Raw genomic sequence first — 25705 nt, forward strand, 5'->3', positions numbered from 1 at the left:
CCTAGTACTGACACCTGCTGGCTGTACGGCCTCCAGCAGGTCCCTTTACCTCCATATTTCCTACGAACAAAATGGGGAGATGTGGGTGAGGACCCAGAGCTATATCTGTGCTATCTGTGGCTAATTTTACCATGGCCCTTGTCCTGCTAAAATTCAAAGGACAGATCACAGTGGCCACTGTATCATACCTGATCTCTGCAGGTTAGGACTTGAACTCTGGGTCCCAGGAGGGGGATGCACACAGTCACAGGGTTCACGGGCAGGAGCAGCACCACGGTCATAGGGGAAGCACTCTCTGGAAAGAGGCTCCACAAACCAGTACAGGATATGTATGAGGGGGTGGGGAAAGCTCCATGTTTACCCCAGAGACCTGCTGACAGAAGTCACCTTCAGCCTTAGGATCAAGAAGTCACACTAGAATCCCAGGGGCTTCTGGAGAGCACCCTCAGCCCACCCTCCTTGGGCAAAGACACAGCCTCCTCAGGGCCCACAGGCGCTGGCCCTCCTCCCCTCCCCTGCTCTACACCTCAGCCTTGCTGTGGAGTCAGTCCACTTCCAAGTTCAAATCAACTCAGACCTCACACACACCTTTATTCAATTATTGTTTTATTAGATCTGAATTTCCTTTCTTTTTCTTCTTTTGTTTTTCGAGACAGGATTTTTCTGTGTAACTGTTCTGTTGTCCTGAAACTTGCTTTGTAGACCAGGCTGGCCTAGAACTCAGAGATCCGGCTACCTCTGCCTTCCCAGTGCTGGGATTAAAGGCATGCACCACACTCAGGTTTAAATTGTATTTATCTATTTACCAATCTCGATCGATTTATTTATTTGTCTATCTATTTAACATGTATGAGTGTTTTACCTGAATGGATGTTACGTCTGGTGCCTGAGAAGTCCAGAAGAGGGCATCAGATCCCCTGGGACTGAAGTTACAGAGAGTTGTGGGCCACCTGATTGTTCTGAAAACTGTACCCTAGGTCCCCTGGAAGAGCCATCAATATTCTTAACTGCTGAGCCACCTCTCTAGCCCCAACCAGGACTCAGTTTCTAACGTTATTCCACACTCAGGAGTGTCAACTTTCCGACTTGGGACCAGAGACACTCCATTCTCAGCCTCACTCTGTTCAGGCTCCAAAATGACCTAAGAAGAGGCCAGAGTCCACTTCACTGATGCCTCTGCCCGGAAGTTCTCCCTGACCACTCTACGACACCTCCTCCTGAACTGCCTGAGTGCCAGCCCTTCTGACAGCCCATCTCTCCCAGCTTCACAAGCCCGACCGCCAGCTCTCAGTTCTACCACAGGCCCTAGTGTCCAAGTCCACGAGGCCACCTCATATGTGCTTCAACCCCAGGAGCCAGCTGATGTGGGGCAGAAGTCATAGGGCTGCCCATCGCCCACTGCTGGGGCAATCAGGAGGCAGGTCTGCTTACCATGGCCTGCATAGGGAGGTTCAGGTGGAGTCAGTGGTCCCATGAAAACAGGGGCATTCATCCCCTCCCCAGTGGGCATGTGCTTGACAGGAGCGTGGTCTGGAGACGGGAACTGCATGAGCCCAGCCTACAGGCCTGGTGCAGACCGGATTCCTTCTCATGGGCTGTGCATCTCCAGCATCCAGGAATCACTCCTTGCTTGATTCAAAACCAGGTCAGAGAAAAGTGGCTCTCATTTCCGGAAGGGGTGAGCGGGCCTCCCGGGGAAGGGTTCTGCAAAAGTCTCCAAACCGAACGTGAGAGACGAGTGGGAACCAAGCCTCATTCCCTTGGTGGCCCCACAGCTGCCAAAATTACTGACAAACTGACCTACAAAGAGTTTCTATTTTGTGAGCAAACCCCAAAGGTTAACAGCAGAGCCGCTGGCAAGCAAACGGCACCGCAGAGAGAAGTCTCTCCAGCAGCTCCAGCACGGTGCCCGGGCACTGAAGGACCAAAAGGAGGGGAAATTCCACAGTCATGAAAGGCAGGGTCCCAGGCCACGGCCAAAGGGCAATGCTATCCCTAAGATCAAGACAACTGCGATTATCAGGGACTGCCTGAAAAAAACACGACGAAATCAGCCTGCACACATGGACTGGGGAGACCTACCGTTCAAACCATTGTGCCTCAATTTAACACCAGCCTGTGGACATGCCACACAGGTGATGCATTTATCCAGGAAGCTAGATACCAAGTCCAGAAGGTTCTTGTACGTGGTTTAAAATGCCACCATCTTAAGCTATTCCAGGGCCCCTTGTTACCACTCTCACCCCATGTTTTAGGATACTCGGGCCACGCCAGTGCACGGCCCTAGGAGGAAGGATTCATCCCTTAACTGTTTACATGAGAATGTCACAAAGTACTCAGCCTGCCTCCATCCTCACCCTGCAAGCCGTCCTTTATGGCTGGTGGGTGCAGAGGCAGGGCTAGGGACAGACAAATGCAGAGTTGCCCAGCCCTCTTCGGCATGGCCATCAGTGCAGAGGAAGCTTTAGGCAGGAACAATGCCAGCTGAGAGGAAGAAGAGGAGCTGCACCCAGGATTTGGGAATGGGAAAACAACCAAAAGTGGGTCAGAGAGTAATTCACACAGACAGTCAGGCAGGACCCTGGGCTTCTGTGCACTCCCCACCCCACCTGCCTTCCGCTTGGATCTTGAAGAACACTAAAACCCATTGGCTCCCTATCAATCTGCTGGGCCAGATGAGAAAGTGTCCACCCCGGGTACGGGAGCCTGGGGTCTCAAAGGCTGAAGGCTTCTGCAGACCGCCCACCAGGATAGGCTGGCACACATGTGTTCCAGGCCTCTTAATGACAGGAAGGACAGAGCAAGGGGGTCCAGGGCAGACTTTCCCGACCTTAACCATGGAATCTACAGAACACTCATTGTAGAGCAGAGCTTCCCCCAATCACACCTCCCCACTCTCCGGAGACAACTCTCATCCAGAGGCCCAAGGGCACCGGCATGAAGCACGGCTGTGATTTCAGACGTACCTGCTGGCCTCATTTCTGGAGTCTCTCAACAGCGTCAAGGTTCCCAGTGAGTCCTCAGCCAGCAACAGCAGGTGTGGTATGGCCCAGAATCCTCCAAACCTCCCCATGACACAAATCCTGGAGGTGGGGCAGGGGTACTTGGTAACTGCACAGACTCCTAAGGTCCTCTAGGGAAAGTGTCACGCACGAGGACGATTTTAGTCCTTTGTTGAATGAATGTGTGAGATCACAAATGTGAAGTGACTACTCAAGAGGTAGTTCATGAAGAGAAGAGGAGACAGAACTTGGCGATGTCAGAGGTGGTCTGCATTCGGTCAGCTGTGTGACCCTGGGCAAGTGTTTCTTCATCTGGCTCTCACTTCCTTGGCTTTGGTGAAGTACAGAGACCATCCAAACACTGTCCCTAACACAGAGAACACCCAGCTCTCTTTCTGGAGACAGAGCCAAGCCTCCCCTGCCTGAAGCCACTCTTAAATAGAGAGGGGACACCCTCGACCATCCATGAGGAAAGTGAAATGGTAATTTCCACTAAGTGAGGCCTATCAACCTGTCTTAGCCCTGGAAAGCTGTGAGGTGAACGAGGAGCGCTTCTGCTTACTGACCCCTCCCTCAGCGTCTAGTCCATTTCCATGTTAAATAAACAGATTCTCAAGGCCAAGGCGATAGCTGACGTGTGGCGGACACTCAACCTAGGGTTGACTGACAGGTGTCAGTTTCCAGCCACTGCTTCACAGTAGCCGCCAGACGGCCAAAGGCGGGCAGATGTTCTGATGGCAAACCTCCCCAAACTGCCTGATGCAAAAAGCAAGAGAAGATTTCTCCAAGAGGGATTTCAGCCTCCATGAGAGCACCACACCACCACACCTAGGGTCCTCAAGGAAAGGGAGGCCCGCAAATGGCGTGGAGGGGCTGTACCTTAGTCGTGTGCACAGCCCCCACTGCTGCCACAGACTGGCCCTGGGCAGTGATCATTCATTCAGTGGGGTCCCATGGAAAGGGAAGCTGCTGACAGCCAAGAGAAGGAGGGGTCTACCTCAGAAGGAGAGGCAAGGGCAAAGACATCACCCCAAATGATCTGCCCTACCACACTACCCTCTCTTTCTCGGCTAAACAGGTATTAGAGACTCATGGTAGGATAGGCAAAGCCTTCTACACAGGCAACCGCCGAGAGTGTTTACCCTTCGAAGCAGTACTCCTTAACAGAAGAAAGCCTCACTCAAGGGGTTTTAGTGGGTGCTGTACTGTGAAGGGTCCCTCTCTGCTCCCTTCAGCCTGTGTAGGGTGATCAAGCCATAATTTCAGACATGTAAGATGACAAATCAGGCTGATTGGACGGAGAGCCTCAACTTCCGTATCCTTTAATTATCAGTAAAGACCCTTCCACTTGGGTTCGCTAAAGTTATGGTTGTTTGTTACTGTGCATACTAGTTAACATATGAGAATCCAGTCTTGACCTGGAAGCCACTTTGTGCCCGTCTCTTGCATTTCTATCCGTCCCCAAAACTTCAAAAGCACAGCGGGCAGAATCCTTTCCCTAGAAAAGATGGGCTGAGAACAGGGTTGTTTCAGTCCAGCGAAAGTACAAACAAGACTGCTTCGGAACAGGTCTGTAATTAATTCGCACATTCGACTGTTAAGTCCAGAAATATGTTCATGTTGACAGTGTGCATTTGATGCTTCGAAAAACAATCTGTCGCCTGCTCATTTGCCTAGCAGTCTCCGAAGTGTCCTGACTCCAGTACCTACCCAAGTGCTGTCTGGAGCTGCAGGGTCCTAGGATGATACCCCGGGGATCAAAGAGGAGGCTGAGGATGCTCAGCTGAGTAAACAGTGCCCGTGCAAGAGCTGTCCCCCTGTGAAGGGACAAGACAACCAAGTAGCCCATGAAATTCTAGTATTCCCCTTTCCAAATCCCACGGCAGCTTGCAGCCCTCAGCTCCAGGGCCTAGAGAGCTCTCCTCACCCTCTAGCGCCTACTTCAGTGATCTGAGGCCCAGCCCCCAGACAGCCTGAATTTGCCTTGCATCTGGTTCAGCCCAGCAGCTGTCCACCTCAGCTCCCAGGATAACACCAGAGTGTGAAGGACAGTTGGTGGGAGGGAGAGAAAGACTATATGGGGAGCGCAGGCAAGGTCTCTACCCCCTACTTCACTCTGGGCACTGCTGAGCCTGGTTTACAGCAGCAGCCAGGGGTCCACTTTCTCAGCCTCTGTGGAGGACGAAGGAGAGGGAGGGACTGGAAGCTATCCTGCCTGTGTCTTAGTGCGGCTATTCTCCGTGAGTCCTTTGACCCAGGCTAGCCCAGGAGTAGCTGTGGAATCAAGGTTTCTGAGACACTGCTGACACTCCTGACAGCCTGCTTAGCTTCTAGATCCTCCCATGGACAGAACACCTTCAGGCTAAGAATCAGATACTGTATTAGGAAAATAAGAGAGATCACTAGAGGCCACTGGACATTGGAACCCAAATAAGGATACATGGCAAGGATTCTGAGCTTCCTTTTTGCCTTGTATACCCCAGGCTTAGAGCTGGAGAGATTGGGAACTCAGAAACATACACAAAGTTTTTAAAACTTTTTGTAATATATACATATATGTACATATACATATAGGGGCTTCTGTTGGCAATGTTTAATGAGGCATCAATACGCTCTACGTCTCGCTGTTACAGTGAGGTCAGGAGGAAGCCAAAATGCTTCTCCTACTGAAAGCAACCAGCCATAGCGAGGGACTGCCACCCACTCTCCTGAAGACACTGGAAGCAGGATGAAGGAGCTTTATTACCACTGCTAAGACAGCGGTTGAGGCTTAGCTGGGGAGGCTGCTAACACTACCACCGCCTGGCTATAAGATGGTGCTTGCGGCTAAGCAGTAGTGTTATGCACTTTTAATCCCAGCACTTTGGAGGCAGAATCAAATGGATCTCTGAGTATGAGGCCAACCTGGTCTACAAAGTGAGTTCCAGAACAGCCAGGGTTACATAGAGAAACCTTGTCTTAAAACAAGTGAACAAAAGATGGTATCCGGACCTCTCCTTCCCTACAGTGCAACAGAAAAACTCAGGTGAGACATAAGGTCTAAATAAGAGGCAGGGTTTCAGCAGATTATCAAAAACATAAAGATTTCAATCAAAAGCCATCCACCCTCAGTGTTCAGAGGCAGAGCAACATGAGCTCAGCATGCACCAGCCCTTATATTCACCACCCAACACCATAAAAAACAATAGCAACGAAAAAATAAAACAAGTCAGGAAGATCTCAAATTGGATTAAAAACATAGTCAGTGTCTACTCTTATTGGGACGATAGCCATGGTAGAACTAGCTGACCAAAAATTTAAAGAATCCACTATAAAAGTACCAAATGGTTAGCTTTGAAAACAAGCTTATGAGTAAGATTATACAGATTAAGTAGATTATATATTTAAGAATATATATGTATACATCTATGCATGTAACAACAGTTAATGGAAAAGGGCCATGAATTTGAAAAAGAGAAAGGGGTGGCTGGTATATGGAAGGTTTTGGAGGGAAAAAAGGGAAGGCAGAAATTATGTAATTATCTCAAAAATAAAAGAAAAATATTTTAACATTTTGTGAACACCCTTAAAACAGGAAGTCTCATCACAGGCATAGCTACAAAGAGGAATTAAGCAGGGCTGGGGCTGGCTCAGAGGCTAAAGGGCTTGCAGTAGAAGGACCTGACTTTGGGTCCCCGGCAGCCACATAAAAAGGCAGGCACAATGACAAATGTCTATAACCCCATTACTGGATGTGGGAGAGTAGGGGATAGGAGGATTTCTGGAGGCTGCCGGCCAGTCAGCCTAACTATCAATGAGCCCCGGTCTCACTGGAAGGCCCTGTCTCGAAAAATACAGTGAAGAGTGACAGAAGACATCTGACCTCAACCTCTGGTCAGATGTGGTGAACACACACACATACACGTACATACAAGTACACACATGCATACTAGTACACTACATTTTGCACACACAAAATGCAAATAACAAGAAGCACTGACTAGAAAGCTTAAGATAAAAACAAAGTGAAATCTTATATAAAAAGTCAATGAGAGAACTTGACAGTAGGAGTCAGAGAAGAGAATCTATGAGACAGAGGGCGGAATGGCTGCCAAAAAAATGAGCCAGTCTAAACAAACAGCACCGAGTAATGGATATAGCAGAGATTACTGCAACTATAAAATCTGTGTCGTGTGATCCAAGTTCCAGAAAGACAGAGGCACCTCAGGGGAGGAGGGATGGACTTTGAGGTTGGGAGGCACTGTGGTGAGAAGCAGGGTGGAGCTCAGAAAAAGAGATGGTAGCCATTAAGTGCAGAGTCTGGAACAAGAGCTGGGCTAGGACCCTTAAGGCCCATCTCCCAGCAACTCATTCCTCCAGCAAGGTTTTATTTCCGAGGAGTTCTGAGTAAAACAGCACCACCAACTGGAGACCAAGTGGTCACACACATCAACGAGAGCACACTCAAACCTCAAGAGTATTGCACACTCAAACCTCAAGAGCATTTGTGCATCACTAAAAAATAACCCAAAGATATCCACACCAAGACCCATCTAGCTAGAGGAAAAGTGCACCTTGCCCAGGACAGCCACACAGCAGCTCAGGGGACAGCAGACGTCTCACTAGCAACAATGGAGGCGAGGAGGAAGTGGCGCATTGCCCAAATATTAAAAGCAAAGGAACCTAGAACCTCCATTCAGTAAGAGTCTCCTCTGATAGCGAAAGGACCATGGAGACAGCCCCAGACAGAGGAACCTCGGAAAATGTGTCAGCAGAGGCGGATGTCCGCTGAATGACTGAAGGAAGTTCTCTAGGCAGAAAGGAAATGACCAAAGATGGGCGGTTAACAAGGGAGGGATGCTGGGGAGACAGCATGGAGCATACGTGACTTTTCTCTTCTAAATGAGACCGGACACAAAACAAGAAGTTACATTAACACTGACAGTAATTCCAGAAGTACAGAGGATAAATAACTAAGGTGATTAGAATAAGCAGGGGAGGTAGTGCTGTCTACATTTCAGCTAAAGTGGTAAAACTACACAAACTGTATCTGAAAATGCTATGCATATAATTTAATACCTACAGTAACCATTCTTAAAAACATGCAGGAGTTAGGGAGATGGTTCAGTTGTAAAGTGCCTACCATCCAAGCACAGGCTTCAGATTTCTGGGGCTTGGTGCCGGCGATATGGCCTGGCTGAATCTATAAGCTCAGTGAGAGACACTAACTCAAAAACCTAAAGTGGAAAGCAATGGAAGATACCTGACATTGACCTCTGAAGGATTAAAAGTTCAAAGCAAACCTGGGCTACATAAGCAAGCAAGCAAGAAAGGAGATAGGGAGGGAAGAAGAAAGGGAGGGAGGGAGGGAAGGAGGGAGGGAGGGAGGGAGAGAGGGAAGGAAGGAGTCATGCACAGTGATTTTTTTCCAATCATGATAGAATATAACTAGAGATTAATAGTGCAAAGATAAACTCCAAACACTTGCACATTAAATAATGTACTCCCATATAATCATGAACTAAAGAGGAAATTCCAGGCAATTTTTAAATTATATCTAATTAGAGTTTAAGAGACAGCTCGGTGGGTAAGAGTGCTTACCATGTGAGCATGAGGACCTGAGTTCAAATCACTAGTGCTCACACTTAAAAGTCAGGTATAAGTGCCTGTATTTCCAATGGTATGGGGGTTGGAGGCAGTAGAACTGCCAGGGCTTGCTGACCACCAGCCTAGCTCCAGTTTCAACAAGGGACTGTGTCTCTCAAAATAAGGTACGGAGTGACACGACAGGACACCCACCTCTGCCCTCTGCATGCATACACACACGTGTGTCAATAAACCACAAACATACAACACACACACACAATAAATAGATAAACTAATTAAAATAAAACTACAGCATGTTAGGAATCTGAGAAGCACAGCAGAATCAATGCCAAGATGACAGCAAGAGCTCAGAAAAGATAGAAAAATCTCAGCTCAGCGAACATCCCTTCCAAAACCTAGAAAAAAACAGTAAAGCCCTAAGCAAACAGAAGAGAGGGAATAACACCAATGAGGTCAGAAATCAGGCAACAGAAAACACAAAATTGAAAATTAATTAACAAACAGTTGGTTCTTTGAAAAGATCAATAAAATTGACAAACCTCAAACAAGACTGAGAAATAAAAGGGGGGAGGGGGGACAGGTTTACAAATTACCAGCATCAGGCATGAATGTAAGGCTATCCTTACAGACATCAGGAGGATGAGGGGACGATGCCAATACAGGAAATATAAGAATTAGATGAAACAAACTAACTTCTTGAAAAATAAACTACTAAAACTCACACACTATGGCCTGATCTGAATAGTCCTATACTAGCAGAGAAGCTGAACTGTTCATGATTTAGCTGGGCAGTGGTGGTGCACGCCTTTAATGCCAGCACTTGGGAGGCAGAGGCAGGTGGATCTCTGTGAGTTCGAAGTCAGCCTGGTCTACTGAGCAAGTTCCAGGACAGGCTCGAAAGCTACACAGAGAAACCCTGTCTCAAAAAACCAAAAAAAAAAAGAAAAAAAGAAAAATGAAATATGCTCTCCCAGAAACAAGGGAATTTATTCCACCACTCTTATTCAACACCATCTTGCAAGTGCAAGCCAAAGAAATAATACAAAAAAAGGAAATAAAAAAATATAGATAAGGACCTATAAAATTCCCCAATAGACGACATGACTGGTTATATATATATAAACCCCACAAACTCTAAAACATAAAATAAAAATCAGATAGCTATGTTAATTGAGCAAAGTCTAAGGATACAAAACTGCGCTCAAAGAACCATCGTTGCCACGTATGGTGCCATATGCCTGTAATATCAGCACTCAGGCAGTGGAAGCAGAGGATCAAGGGTTCAAGACTAGCCTGAGCTATACATCAGAACTCCATCTCAAAAATATAATGCAATACACTACAATATACACAATATGATATATACAATACACAGCAAAATAAATTAAACCAATTACATTTGTAAATACGGATAACAAATATTCAAACACCAAAATTAAAAATACAATTTATAATTGCTAAAAACAAAAAAATAAATATTTAAATAAATCTATTTAAACCCACACAGGTATCACACAATGAAAACTAAAAAATGTTTTGAAAAATAAATCAAAGAAGATCTAGCTAAATGAAAGGAAGCACTGTGTTAATGGGCTGGGAAACAGAACAAAGTTCAGAAGACAGCACTCCCCAGATCAACATAACACGTGTAACACAACTGTTATCGAAACTACAGAAGAGGGCTGGAGAGACAACAGGCAAGATGCTGTCTCTCACGGAGGCTTAAGCCGTTCCCAGCACCCACATCAGGCCACTCAAACCTGCCTACAACTCCAGCTCCAGGGGGTCCAATGACCTCTTCTGACCTCTGTGGGCACCCTTACACACATGGCTTTTATTTACACAAAAAACCCATACAAATAATAAAGAATAAGGCCAAGTAGTGGTGACACATGCCTTTAATCCCAGCACTCAGGAAGGCAGAGGCAGGTGGATCTCTGTGAGTTTGAGCCCAGCCTGGTCTACAGAGTGAACTCCAGGACAGTCAAAGACAGAGAAACCCTGTTTCGAAAAACAAAATCAAAACAAACAAATGAACAAAAGAATAAATACATTTTAAATTACAGTAAGAATTTCTTTGGATATAAACAAGATTATTCTAAGATTTATCTGAAAAGCAAAGAAACTAGAGAATCTAGAATAATATATTGAAAAAATGATTTTAAAGAGGATCAGTCTATTAATTTTAAGATTTAAGCCAGGCATGGTTGACACATGCCCTTAATGCTAGCACTTGAGAGGCAGGAGCAAGTAGATCTCTGAGTTCAGTAGACTGGCTAGGCCAGTCTATAGAGCAGGTTCCAGGACTACACAGAGAAACCCTGTCTTGAAAAACAAAATAAACAAACAAAAAAAGAGATTTACTCTATAGTAGCAGTAATCAAGAGTGTCATTGACAAAGGAACAGACACACTGATCAATAAAACCCAGAAATATACCCCCAAATTAAGTCAAACTGGTATTTGACAAAGGTTCAAAAACAACTCAAAGCAAGGATGGTACCCTTGTCAAACAAACGATACAGGGGCATTCATTAAAGTGAATTCAAAGGGATGGGGTTTACAGCTCAGTGGTAGGATGCTTAATTAGCAAACACAAGGACCTGGTTCAATCTCCGACACACACATAAAAATTCAGAGTGAACCTACGATATAAACCTACAAAACTTTTAAAAAATACAAAGAGAAAACCCTTAGAGATCTGAGGTGAAGGAAAAAGATCTTAGATTTGGCTCCAAGGGTACAAACCTTAAAAGAAAAACTGACACGCTAGATTCCTAAAAATTAAAGGCTTTTACTAAATAAAAGATTCTGTTAAGATGAAACGATGAGCTACAGACTAAGAAAAAACATTGGCAAAACCACACATTGACAAAGGACTAGAATCTAGAATATATAAAGATCTCTTAAAAGTCAACAACAACACAAACTAACAATCTAACTAGAAAAAAAAAAAAAAGAAGACAGCCAAGGTGGTGGAGGCTCACAACTTTAAGCCCCAGGACTTGGGAGACAGAGGAAGGCAGATCTCTGAGTTCAAGGCAAGCCTGGTCTACAAAGTGAGTTCCAGGACACAAAGAGACCCTGTTTTGAAAAACCAAAAAGACCAAAGATACGAAGACATATTCCAACAAAGAAGAAAACTGGTGACAAAATAAGCTCATGAAGAAAGATGTTTCAAACCATTAGTCATTAGGAAAACGCAAACTCAAACCACCTCAACTCTCACTGTGTATCTAATAGACTGGCCAAAACAAACAACAAAAACAGCAAGCCCGGCAAATTCTGACAAGGCTGTGGAAAGTCTTTCCTGCACTGCTGATGAAACAGAACTAACAGTATGTCAGTTTCCTAAAACGTCAGGAGTACAGACCCAACAGTCACACTCCTGTGCACGTCTCCCAAAGATAATTAAGACTCATGAGCAGCATCACTTACTACATTCTGTAAGTGACAAAGGACAGTGATGGAGAACAGATTCGCAGTTTCCAAGAAGTGGTGGCCGCACATGGCAGTGGCTAGGGCAACAGGGATTCGTGTGGCCATGAAAAATCCTGAAGTTTCCATGAATACTAAAACACACAGAAGTTCCAGGCCAATATCAAACAGTGCGATATTTGCTATAGTTCACACACATTACCTTATCACAGTAAAGCATTTCTTCATGGCTTATGATCCCCAGCATAACGGAGACAGTTGTTACTGCCTTGCCCAGGAATTACAAGGAAGAGCCACATATGTCTTTTACAGATGCATTTTTTCCCACTTTCAAATTTTAAGTTTTATGTGTATGGATGCTTCTGCCTGCATGTATGTCTGTAAGCACGTGCCTGTCTAGGGTCAGAAGAGGGCATCAGATCCCCTGGAACCGGAGTTACAGAGAGTTATGAGCTGCCATGTGGGTGCTGGGAACAGAACATGGGGTCCTCCGGAAGAACAAGTACTCAACCACTGAGCCAACTTTCTACCCATTCCCCCTTTTTTTATTTGTTTGTTTGTTTTTCGAGACAGGATTTCTCTTACCCACTCCCTTTAAAAAAAAATCATTCTTGATTCATGATTGCTTTTATCTGAAGAAGCCACAGCTGTGGACAGAGAAGGTTGCTGTACTTTGAACAAACAACAACAGCGGTCTGTGTTCAATTAAAATTTAACTAGCCATCTTGTAGTTTCAAACTCTAAAACCTAAGGGAGATGGATAGAGTAGGAGGAGTCTAGAACCACCAAACCTGTGTTCAGAAAGAGTCAGGGAGACAAGGGGACAACCAGAGAACAGGCAAAAGAGTACCTGGAACCACTGAGGCAAAGCCACAGGCCTAGAGACTGTAGACTGTTGGATTTATGGGTAGTGACCTGGTAGGTCTTATTTGGAACTACCTGAGTAGGAAGGACAGAAAGGTTCAGAAAGGTGTCTGAGCTTGTGGAAAAGGCTTGACAGACTGCCACAGAGGTGGTGGAGACAATAATGACGCAGGTAGTGACCATTAGGATGCTGAAGATCAGAGAGCTGATATTCAGGCATCTGGCAGTGGAGGCTGCCAAATCGGGGCTCCAACCACATCACCCATCATCGTCCTGTCCCTGGACTTCACAGAGTAGGCACAGGCAATAAAACCCAGGCAACAGAGGTTCAATAAGAGTGCGTTGAACAGGGACCAGACCACACGGTCAGGCAGAGACCTTTCTGGGCATGTTGAACATGGTGTTCCTCACCACGACTGAGTTGTGGGGTTCCCCCAGCTCAGTCACCCCATACTTCTCATCAATTGTCTCATGGCTTGCTGGGAAGTCTGGCATTGGCGCTCAAGAAGGTTTGGGAATTATGGCTCATGGTCTTGACTCAAACAATCACTGCATCTGGAGGATGGCTGCTGCTACCCTGGCTCTGTAGCCTCCCAGTATCTTCTATGTGCCAGGCAGTGTGCCCTGCCTCTTATATCTCCTTTATCCAGCCTAATGTGCCAAAGAGACTCCAACAGGTGGTTTGAGAGCTACTGTACATTGACTCTACTGTATACTCTCATGGAAACGGACGCTTTACTAGACTGCTTGCTCCACTGCTGGAGTTGATGACTCCAGAAAGGAAAGATTGTGCCATCCACAACAAACAATCTGACACAAGCAGCTTCGGGACCTTCAGAGACCTTCGGAGGCCGGAGGCTCTCCTTTGGTGCCAGGGCAGAAGTATACACCCCTCTGCTGGAGCAATGAGCTGTCACCTGCACCCACAGAGACTACCTGGGAAGAAGGGCTGTAAAGGAAAGCAGAGCTGAGATCGGTGAGGTTGGGTTTCGGGCTTGTGGTGTGGTCATGGGAGCCTCTGGATTCAGCCACACCTGAATTTGGTGACCCACATTATACCCAAACTTGGCTGATCACCCTGAGATGAGCCCAAGTCTCTGCCTGCATAGACCTTGTTCTCACCACCGTGGCCTTTATAGCACTCCACATCTAGTAAGGCTCCATTTCTTTGGACTGCTTTGCACATTGAGCAAACTTTTTTTTTAAAGATTTATTTATTTATTATGTACACATTGTTCAGCCTCTACATATGCCTGCAGGCCAGAAGAGGGCACCAGATCTCATTACAGATGGTTGTGAGCCACCATGTGGTTGCTGGGAATTGAACTCAGGACCTCTGGAAGAGCAGTCAGTGCTCTTAACCTCTGAGCCATCTCGCCAGTTCCCTTGAGCAAACTTTTGATACTGACATGTAGATTTAGTACAAAAAAAAAAAAATCTGCAGGACAGACTCAAAGTGCTAAAAGGATCCTGCTAAGAAAAGCTCCCACTGTGCCCCAAGTTCTCACTGGCCCCAGGCTCACAGAGTCATGCCGTTCATCCTTAGGGATCTACTCCCTGTCTCTCCAGATCTGTGTCCCAAGGTGTCACTGAAAAGACCCCCCCACAGGTGCAACACTACAAGGTCAATCACCAGGGCAACCCAACTGCTTCAGGGACCCGCCATGTGTCCCCTGCAACCAGTCCTCAGAGGCCCACGAGGAAGGGAGACATAGCCGGTATCCAAAATTACTATAAGGCTTTAATACCAACTGGATGCTCAGGACACAGGAAGCCACGCTCTGGAGTGCCCACTAGCCACCGGATCCTTGATGTCTCTCTCTATCAGGCTAAGTATCAGCAGGAAGTGAATTAAAGGGAAACTGAACCAAGTGGTGTGATGGCCATGGAAGGCATTCAATCAACTCAACATTATAGGCCACCAAGCCCATGGGGATGTGTGAGAAAGAAGGGATGGACATACTTCATGAGCTGGTCCGTGCAAGATGGTACCAGGCCTGTCTCCACCATCCAGTACCAGCTTTGTGGCTACTGCCTCCTGGCATCCATCCTGCCACTTCCCTTTCCCGCCGGTTCTCCCTCTTTGGGCTGGTAACACCCTCTAATTTCACCTTCTGAAAACGACTAATACTTCCTGGGACATTTAGATATCTCAGTTCCTCCTTCTCATCCTCTTGTCTTAGCTTGGGACCCGGAGAGTGCAGGGGACACTGTTTGTGCCCCTAGCTCCTTCTTCTCTCGGCCTCTCCCAGCCCCATTCGCACTCACAACACAGTGGCACCTGCTGCAAGGCCAGCGACCTCTCTGTGGTTTGCCACACTGAACCAGCACTGTTCCCAGGGAGATCTGAACGGCATGGGCCCCTCACACTCACTTTGTGAAGATGCCTCTGCTGTCTGGACTGATGCTCAGATCCACTTCTTGTACCTGGCTTTCCTATTAAGCTCCCTGCACAGGGATCCATGGTCAGCCGGATGTCAGCACTTGGACTCAGCATCTCAGGCAAGCCAGCATGCGTTCAAGCACATCAAGTGTGAAGGAGCTTAGTCCTCAGGCCTGAGTTCAGACCTCTACCTTGCAATTCTACACACTCCTCAATTTCCATATACGGAAGGGGACAGTAACAGAACCTCTGAGTTACACCACAGGGTTTGCTGCGTCAGCACACACAGGCACCGAAGCCTGCCGTGTGGTAAGTCTCACCAGACATAAGTGGTCATTGCCAGCTACTTTGTCAGCCCTAGAGCACCTGTTCTAGAACAACACTCTCCTCTATATGTCATTCAGGAGCAGGTCACCCGGACCTCTAAGTCACTCCTAACTTCTTCCCTATGCCCAGACTCAGCACCCTCACCGCGCGCCCCACCTCACGGTTCTCTTCAGCTCTGCTCAAGTGTCCGCCGGTGCCCTGGACAAATTCAGGCTCTCTTTCCATCCGATGTCCCTGCCACATTTCTTCTCATCCTCAGACACTCTGTTTAGATACCGCCAACTCCAGGAAGCCTTCCTGGCACACTTGCATCGACCAACACAGCTGAGCCCATAGCTGAGGCTGGTGACATTATGGTGAACTTGAAGTACCATGCGCCCAGTTGAACGAACAGTTCCTCAGAACATGCCTAGAGGATTTAACCGGGTCTGCTGGATGTGATGTTACAAGGGGAAATCCCAATTGTTCACCTCTTTCCTCTTCTTGAAAACAACACACACACACACACAAATACACGCATGCACACACATACGTGCACACACACACGCACGTATGCATGCATACACACACACACCAGGAAAGTGGGAATCTGAGGGTCACACCATTGGAAAGAGTCAGAGTGCTTGACCAACAGCTTTTCGGAACACTAACAGGGAAGCCAAGGGAAGCCGAGGAAACTGAGTCCCGCTTGCTCTCTTCTCTGCCCGAGCTGTGATAGCTTACCAGCTGTCTGTTCAGACTTATTACTGTGACAGAACAATTCCAAAACCCAAAATACAGTCTCCAGAGGAGCAGACGTTTTATCACATACTGAGGGGAACAGAGGCTCGGGTCTGGCGTTACCAGAATCAAAGGCGCCATTACTGAGCCTGGCGGGGAGCCCCTTTCCTTTTCCTTTCCACGCTAACCTCTTCGGTTTGATTTGAGACTTTCGTATCTCCCTGGTGCGAGAGAAATCTCACTGGTTTCCACTCCAAACTATTCCCCCTGGACCAGCCAGGACTCTCCTCCAAAATGCTGTGAGCTGGGCCCACAGGGGGTCCCAGACTTCCTGAGGGCAGCAAGAAGGGTGGGCTGGTGCCTCTAGGTACTTAGATACATCACCAGAGATTGATTTTCTCTCTCTCTCTCTCTCTCTCTCTCTCTCTCTCTCTCTCACACACACACACACACACACACACACACACACACACACACACACACACAGAAAGAGAGAGAGAGAGAGAGAGAGAGAGAGAGAGAGAGAGAGAGAGAGCCTGCAGAAGGATTACCTATTTGACTAGGAGGCCAACACTAGAGTATGCTTAAGTCCCAAGCAGAAGCCATTTCTAGCCCAGCCCCTGTTGGACACCCAGGGACAGGGGCCAGCAGGACATGACTAATGTCCCTGGGGAAAGCCTGGCCCTGCCTGGCTGCCCTCCAGAGAGCCCATAATCATTGTCCAAGGACACTGAGGACAAACAATCCTGAGAAGGCTCCTCAAGGACTATCCCTCCCCAGCCTGACTTCCTTGGGGTCCCCCCACCAGGGGTCTAAGAGTCCCCAAGTAAGGATGTCCAGAGGTCCAGGGCCTTGTGACCCCCCTTAGGTCACAGCAAGTTTCCTATCTTGAGAGTAAGTTCTCGGAGCCTTCATCCTGCCTTTATCAAGTGCTCCTACCCCAAAGAATCAAAAGAGCAGATGCCTCCAAACAGTCAAGAAGCAGCCAGGTTGCCAGGGCAATTGGTTTCTCAAAGATCTTTATATGCCCATTGCCGGTGCTCAACCCTGGATGGCATGGGATTTCAAAGATGACCCTATATTGAAAGACTTCCAAAAATCCTTGTCTCCAGCAGATCCAAAGTCCCACTGCCCCAGAAGCCCTGGAAGGGATACTAGAAAAATGCCCCTAAGGAGAAGCATCCTCAGCCACCCTAGTGCCCCGCATATCCAGGCAATAAAGCCACTCAGTGCTTCCACCCTCTGCTACCAAAGGGCTAGTTTACCAGCCCCAGGGGAGTTCTCCAGCAGCCGGGGCCCCAGAGGAGACCTGCCTCAGCCCCCTAAGTGCCCCGATTTTACGAGAAGGTTGCCAAGCTGAACAGTGCCAGTTCCACTCCGAAGTCCCCTTGGTTCGGCTGGGGGCAACTGTTACTCAGGTCAGCTCCAGGGCAGCCACTCCGGACTCAGGCCATTTAGTAAGTGTCTCTAAGGACTCTGGGCTCAGCAGATTTACTAGGACTGCAGAACCAATCCTACATCACGGCTCCTTGCTCGGAGCTTATGCGCTCACAGTACCGGCCAAACATCATCCTGTCCACTAGTGTTTGCCTCCAACCCCTGGGGGACAGGGATAGGATTTTGTACTCATCCTACCTTGTTCTCTACCTCCAAACACGGCACTGTGCTCAATCCTCCTAAAATTCTCAGCTCTGTCCAAGTCACAGCCCACTCCAAAAACCTTCGATGGCTCCCTGGTGTTTTAGATCAAGCATACATGCACATACCGATGGGTAGCAGGCCGGGGACCGGAATGAGCCATCCAGCCCCATGTAGCACCCAGCCTACCCCAGTGATCCTGCAGATCCTGGGAGGACACTTGCCTACACTTCTTGCCCATGGGGAAGAGCCGCTGTTTGCTTCCATGCAAAGGAAGGAGGAATCCAAGTGCTGCCTCTTCTAAAATTTCAAGAAAATCCAAACAAAACATCAGGCAAGAGGATGAATCCGGTTGAGCAATGGACCCAGCCTAGAGTGTAGTAAGCCCACATTGACTTCCCTTAATTTGGTATTCAAAGCCCCTGTGACTGTGTCCATAAACAGCATCCCCATCTTCACTGCCATGATGCTATGGCCATGTGCTGAGCCATCAGACTGAGCCCCACAGCTCTTCCACGCTACTCCTGCCTCTCAGCTCTGCTGCCACATGGTCCTCTGAACAGCTGATCTACGCCTTCACGACCAAACAACAAAAAAAAGGCGCCTTTTCCTATGCTGAGCTCACCTCTGCAAAGACAATCCCACCAAAGAAAAAGTTCCTCATCTTTCAGGCCCCAGACAAGTCCTTCTGATCTACAGGTCCCTGAACTGGGACCATTGGAGTCAACTTCAACACTAACCTGTCTGCCTTCTCTAGAGACAGGGACCCAGGGTCCCTCTTACCACAAGCCAGGCCAGGGCTACAAACACAATGGAGAGAGCCAGGCTGTTGTTTGTCCTGCTCTACTGTGCAGCAGCTGTAAGATCTTGAATAAGTCATTTAAGTGAGTGTGCAAGGCCTCTCTCTGCAAGGCTAGCTCCTTCTATTTATAAGATGGGGATAAGTACTGCATCCTTCTCAAAGTCTGCACTGCACAGCTGTGCCCTACAGCACCTTGAACAGGATGTTGTCAGTCTTGAGAGCAAGGCTGTAGGCATTTCACCCTCAGTGGCCCCTAGAGGCCACATGGCTCTCACCATCCTGCTCCACTGATGTTCTCTGACGGGTCAGAGCGATGAGGTAGGAAAAGGGCAGCAGCTGGAAGGGTGGTGAGGGCAAGAGGCGCTACCTGGGCCACCTGGCCACAGACATGAGCGTCACACCCCCTGCTGAGGGGGCTAAAATCTCAGGTCCCAAGACCCTCCACCCCAAGCTGCTGGAGACCAATAGCTCCCCCATATCCTGGCAGCAGGACCAGCTCACAGTGATGCAAGCAGATGTAGAAGAGGTGCCATGCCCAGTCCTCAGATAGATGCCACCCATTGAAGACCAGCTCTCAAACAAAGCTGAAGGCCCATCACATCCTCTTTTTGAGGTCCTATACTCTAGTGCTGAGTGGCCCTCTTGCCTTGCTCCTGAGGACAGACGCTTTCCAAGTCATGGACAAAAGAGAGGTGGAAGAGAAAAGGAAGGGGAACATCTTGGGAATCGCCACGGTCCAACTAGCCAGCTCTTGCTCTCCATGTTTACAAACAGGAGCCATATTGCCACTTGCTACAAAAGCAAACATTTCCAGAGATCTTCATCAGCAACCCCCGGCTCTTCTGAGGAAGCATCTCACGGCCTGCAGACAGGATAGCTTCCCTTCCTGCACTTTTGCAGGGCCTTTCGGGTAGAAGACATTAAAAAACCACCAGTCTCCCTTTTAGGCTGAACCCCCGGGCCCACCTGCCCTTCCTGGTGCTTCCTATCCATGCATTGCTCATGTGCCCACCAAACACATGACCATACTTTCTGCACCCAGAAGACAAACTCCACACCACCCCGGGCAGAGGTTGATCAGATGAGGGGGGAGTGAGGACACTCGGCACCGGAACCCACTAAGCAGGGTGTACTATAGCTGGGTGGGGACCAGGGGACCGTGCTCATTTTGCACCATCTCCATTAAAGGGGCCTTTGCGACAGTTCTCTTCATGTTGACATGACAGATGGACCGTGGCAGAAGGCCTCACACCGTGGGCTAGAGCAACATACATCCATCCACTCTGAGAATTGATGCGTCACTGTCTACTGAAGGTGAATATCACATAGCCTGTGACCCGGTAATTCCACATCTGCTCCCGTATCCCCCCTTATGCATATGACACATTATCTTATCTATAGGATCTAGTACCCATGAAGGTCACATGTGTACATTCACTAACAGATATGTACAGCACCCTAGTCACAGCAATGTACTCTGTGAAATAACCCCAGAACGAGCCAGGAGGGAGCAACTACACAAAGCCATGTTGCCATGACAGAACAGTCCACCCTGAAGAGAAAGAATGGAAAGAATGGGCCTCAGACAGAGACAAGCATGGGGAGAGAGGAAGCGTCCAGATACTGTGAGTACAAATGGTGAGGCTCCATTCATAGAACACACAAATCAAACACACCCAACTGTGCTTTGGGACAGCAGGACGGGGGCAGCCTTTTGCTGGTGGCAGGGGACCTATGGAGTCAAGAGAGTTAGTTGGTTTGGGGTGCTGGGGACAGCTGGCTTTCTTGATCTGGGCACTGGCTATAGAGGTGTGCTCAGATTCAAAGACAAGCGAGTAAGGTTTCTAAAAGTGTGCCATGAAGGGTTTAGTTAGGACCCAAATGAAAAGCTATGGAGGAAGCAAAACAGACGCGGGCCAGGGGCAGGCTGCTCTGGCTGACAACCATCTCTCTGCTCAGACCACAGGATTTGGGAGGTGATCAAAAGTCGAAGAACAACCCAGGGTACTAATATTCTGAGGCTAAGGTGTCAAACAGAGCCATCCCATCACATCACAAACTGGACCCTGCCATTCCAACTCCCGGGGACATTTTTTTTTATTTATTATGTATACAATATTCTGTCAGTGTGTATGCCTGCAGGCCAGAAGAGGACACCAGACCTCATTACAGATGGTTGTGAGCCACCATGTGGTTGCTGGGAATTGAACTCAGGACCTTTGGAAGAACAGGCAATGCTCTTAACCACTGAGTCATCTCTCCAGCCCCCTCCCAGGGACATTTATACAGTAGCAGCACCTTCACTTCTGAACCAGGCATCTCCAGCTACTCACGGTCAGGAGAAAGTCACTGCCTCCCTGGGAATGCTGGGCTGTGCGTGAGCTCTGTGGGGTTTTGAAAAGTCCCCTTCTAAAAAGAGAACTTTGTGCCAGGTGGTGGTGGCGCACACCTTTAATCCCGGCACTCAGGAGGCAGAGGCAGGCACATCTCTGTGAGTTTGAGGCCAGCCTGGTCTACAGAGTAAGTTCTAGAGCAGCTGGGGGTACACAGAGAAACCCTGTCTCAAAAAAAAAAGGAAATTTTCGAAGTTCAAAACCACTTAAAGAGGAACAGGCCCAACTTTGCGAGCATTCTCTTTTGACAGTACGCCTGAGGAACTCATCACATGGCGTGGGAAAACATGAGCAGCTAAATGTATTCAATGTCATGACACACAGAATTGAAGCATAATTGCCCCTGAGTGCTCGGCAACCGGAAAGCACTTGGCGCAGAAATGGAGGGAAATAGAAGCAGCTGTCAAAAGTTTGATTGCAGCGTGAGTGCCGCCTTGACAAGAAGGCGTAGGCAGGGCGGGCGCTCCTACCCTGCCATATTGGCTCCCACGGAAATGCCACAGAATCAAAGGCCACCATCCTGCAAGTGAGGAATGGTGAGGAGACATCCATTTTCCAGCCGTGGCGAGAAGCCCCATGTCGGAGGGCATGCTCTTACCGATCATGTGGTTGGCAACGTGGATCTGGATCTCTCTCTCGTTCTCGAAGGTCATCTGGCACTTAATACACTGGTACGTCTTTTTCTGTATGAGAGAGTGAGAAGCAGTCAGGTAGACGGAAAGCCAGGCCCCCAACAGCTTAGCTCAAGATGTCCCAGAGCGGTCTGGCCTCTCCCAAGCATCCCACTCCACCCTCTTCCTACCTCCCTCCAACTCTAGCCTCATAAGGGCACAGGCCACCTTCCAAGGGGCTGCTCCTCCACAGAACCTGGGGTAATTTTGCTGTGTGCCAAGGTCAACTTTCCCAAGAGCCAAGGGGGTTTGCCCTACTTATAAAGGTCAATCCATGTATCCACCCACCCATCTGTGAGTACACCCACTATTCCAGTTTGGACGTGGCAAACCCCATATAATCTCTTGCATGAGAAGTGTGGTTTGCCAACCGGTGAGATCTAGAAAGAGCATGGGTCCTGAGAGCTGGCCTGACAGATGAAGTAATTCCTTGAGAGTCATATATAATGGTACTATGTAGTAAGAAGTAAGGTCCAGTGCAAGAAAGGAGGGGCCAATCCTGGAATGAAGTATCTTGTCCCCTGTTCCTTCTCCGTTTCCTGCCTGCCACAAGGTGAACAGTCTCTGGCACATGCTTCTGACGTCATCATGTCCTGCCTCAGTACAGGAACTGGAAATACACAGCTAAGAAACCCTGGAATGAAAGCTCCGAGATTGCGAGCCAAAATAGGGCTTTTCTCTCCTTATACTGCTTTTTTCAGGTATCTCTGACACACACATGCACGCACACACACACACCCTAAGTAATGCCAACACCTGTTTATCCACCGCTCTCTTCTTCCCATCTATACATCTACTCATAACATCTACAGTCTCCACACAACCACTTCTACCACCCTCTTTCTGTTTGTCTATTCTCTCTCTCTCTCTCTCTCTCTCTCTCTCTCTCTCTCTCTCTCTCTCCAACCATCCATCTGTTCACACAGCATCCATCTATCCCATAACCTCTTCACCTGCTGGCCCATCCTAAGAACACTGTGGCTGAGCAGAGGGTGCTGCTCCCAACAGTTTTAGGGCTCAAGGATGGCTCAGGAATTCGTCATCTGTCCTGGGTAGACAAGGCCAAGTGCCAGCAACTAGTTTACAACACTGAGTGGCTGCTTACTACCAGCTGTCTCTGGAGGTAAGTGAAGGCAGAAAAACCAGAAGCTAGCAGGTTGCCATGCTTGCAGCTCAGCCTGAGTAGCTGCAAAACCTGCCCCCCAGGGACAGAAGGGGCGTACCTGTCAGGCACGGCTATAGAGCATTTTAAAAGACTATGGGACTCAATATAGCCAAATTAAGAAACCACTGTGGCTTCTGAGGTGTTGCTGCCTCACCACTGGAAAAGGTGGCAGGACTTCTAGGAGCCACTGTAAGCTACAGAGCCAGGATTGGTCACCAGGCAGCTCAGTGCCCAGCTCCACCCAGGCTCCATCTGCAGGCTCTCTCACAGGGCAGGCAGCCTTTACATCGTGGAGAACTCAGCTCAATGTCACAGTTTGTGAGAAGCTTGTTGTTCCCACTCCAGGGTGAGTCCAGGGCCTAGCAGGTCCCCCAGCTGATGGCCAAAACTTACCACTGGGTCCTGAGTCAGTGATTCATCTGCTCCCCAAGCACCCAGAGGGCAGGGATGTATGCTGTCCGCCCTATGGGTCAGCACAGACTCACAAGCAGGGCATGAGTAAAACTGCTGAGCAGGGCTGGAGAGATGGCTCAGAGGTTAAGAGCACTGCCTGCTCTTCCAAAGGTCCTGAGTTCAATTCCCAGCAACCACATGGTGGCTCACAACCACCTGTAATGAGATCTGGTGCCCTCTTCTGGCCTGCAGGCATACATGGAGGCTGAACACAGTGTACATAATAAATAAATAAATCTAAAAAAAAAAAAAAACTGCTGAGCAATATGTAAAGTGCTGTATTAGGTCAGAAGAGACTTCAAGAGCTAGAAATGATCTGTGTATCCTGGGCTCCACTTAGGAACCTGACCGGGGGAATGCCTTATAGTCATTTAACTTCTGTGCTGTTTTATTCAACTGCCCCTCCCACTTTTCCAGCCCCATATGGAATCTCTCACCATAGCCTAGGCTGTCCTCAGACTCATGGTTCTTCTGCTTCAGCTCCCTAGTATTGGGGTCACAAACATACACCATCACACCTAGTATTGGGGTCACAAATATGCACCATCACACCCAGCCTGTGTAGCTTTTATTGTGATTATTATTGAGGCCACGAAAGTCTGAATGAATAAACTAGATGGATAAATGGACGGAACCTGGGGTTGGAAGCTTCAAACTCCAGTGTTAGTGCCCCTGCTCAGATTCCAATAAATCTCTAACAGTTCCCAAGTGTTTCAGGAGAACATGTGTTCCTAGCCAGATCATGACACTGGTCCCAGAAGCTGGTACTCAGCTTGGAAAGGCCCCAGGAAGAAGAGGGCAGATTAGGTCTCAGAGAGCGGAGCAGATTGAGACAGCGCTGAGGAATCCTGACCATTGTACGACCACAGGGACGGAGACCTTCAGAGGAAGACACAACTCCATAGGCCCTATCTCAGCTCAACTCCATATCCATGGAGAAGAGGTGTCTTGGCCTCTCTACCATCAGAACCAGTCATTCTGTCTCACACATTAAACTACCTGCTCATCCTGACAAAGGTAAGAACGTGTATGCCTTCTGCTTTCACTGGACCCCTGATGCCCGCATCTCACATTCCCTGGCAGAGGCCCAAGCAGTGTGTGACAGAAACACAGGCACTGAACACCCAATATACCTAGATTCATAAGTATACATGCATGACTAGCATGCAAGTGCGCGTGCGCGCACACACACGCGCACACACACACACACACACACACACACACACACACACACACACAGAGGCTCACCAGCACCAAACACTTCCAAACTTGGCTCCAACATCTACTCGGCCTGCCTTTCTTCTCTACTATCCCTGAGAAACCACTGCCTCCTCCTCTTGAGTCTAGAGCACCATAGGAGACATAACACAAAGCCAGAACTTGACATTCAAAGCCCCTCCTAGGGCAAGGCCCTTGTCTAGGGGTCATCCAGAAACACCAGAGCTGAGGCCCAGGGCCTGTGGCCAGGGGCTGCCTCCTCAGCACAGCCCTGAGCAACCTCGGAACAGAAAGACTCTCACCCCAGAATAAGGAAGGAAAGCGAGGGAGGCAAGCAGGAGCTGGCTGGGCCCGTCGGGGGGAAGAAGGGTCAGCTTCGGAGTGTCCATCACTGTGCTCACACTCAGCATGCACCCAGCAGCCACTGCAAGCTGGCAGTCTATACCGCATCATCACTGCCATAAGAGATGCTGCAGTGACACAGGTGCTACCACCAGGTCCAAGCCCCATGTTGTAAGCAGGGGCACTGGAACTCCCTGCCAGGCAGGCTCCCTCTGGAGCTCCTTGTTGAGCTCCTCTGGGCTCGAGGGCCCCAAAGTCTCTTAACAGTCCTGCTCTGTGTGAGAGAAAGCTGGTGTGACCTAGGTACACGCCTAACCCTCCCACTTGGAAATTGGGTAATCTTCAGTAGAACAGGTAAAGGGAGCACCCAGGGGCTCCACCAAGAATGGAGCCATCCCAGGACCTGCTGAGGTAGTGAGAGGCCAGAGGTCTGCCCATGTTGGCTAGGCGAGTTAATGTTGTTATTACTTATGAACGGGGGAGCTAGAAACCTCAATGCTTCACGCTCCAGCCGACAGCATCCTCAGCCCCACAGGAACCCAGTCCTCTGAGATCTGGTTGCTATGGATACACTCCCAAGGGTCCCAGCCTTCCAGCCCCCAAGCCCCTGCACAGCCCCCAGAGTCTGCTCTAACATGAGTGAATCCTGGGGGAAGAGAGGGGTGGGTGAGTAGACAGCTGGGTCCCTGGCCTCAGGCGTGCCC

The 25705-nt window shown here is 48.6% G+C and overlaps 1 protein-coding gene and 1 pseudogene across 9 annotated transcripts in view; both read right to left on the reverse strand.

Annotated features, from left to right (window-relative positions):
- Positions 1-25705, reverse strand: part of Znf423 (zinc finger protein 423) — a 298629-nt gene that overhangs the window by 94274 nt on the left and 178650 nt on the right. For all 9 annotated transcript variants that reach the window (XM_085682055.2, XM_087900177.1, XM_048428569.3 and 6 more), the window contains one exon: positions 21751-21835. In XM_085682055.2, coding sequence (XP_085538181.2) covers positions 21751-21835 — 85 coding nt within the window. The remainder of the gene's footprint in view (positions 1-21750; positions 21836-25705) is intronic.
- On the reverse strand, positions 1839-13418 carry LOC148118448 (interferon-induced transmembrane protein 2 pseudogene; annotated as a pseudogene).

Source organism: Myodes glareolus, chromosome 22 (assembly GCF_982192425.1).
Source record: "Myodes glareolus chromosome 22, mMyoGla1.1, whole genome shotgun sequence".
Lineage (NCBI taxonomy): Eukaryota > Metazoa > Chordata > Mammalia > Rodentia > Cricetidae > Myodes > Myodes glareolus.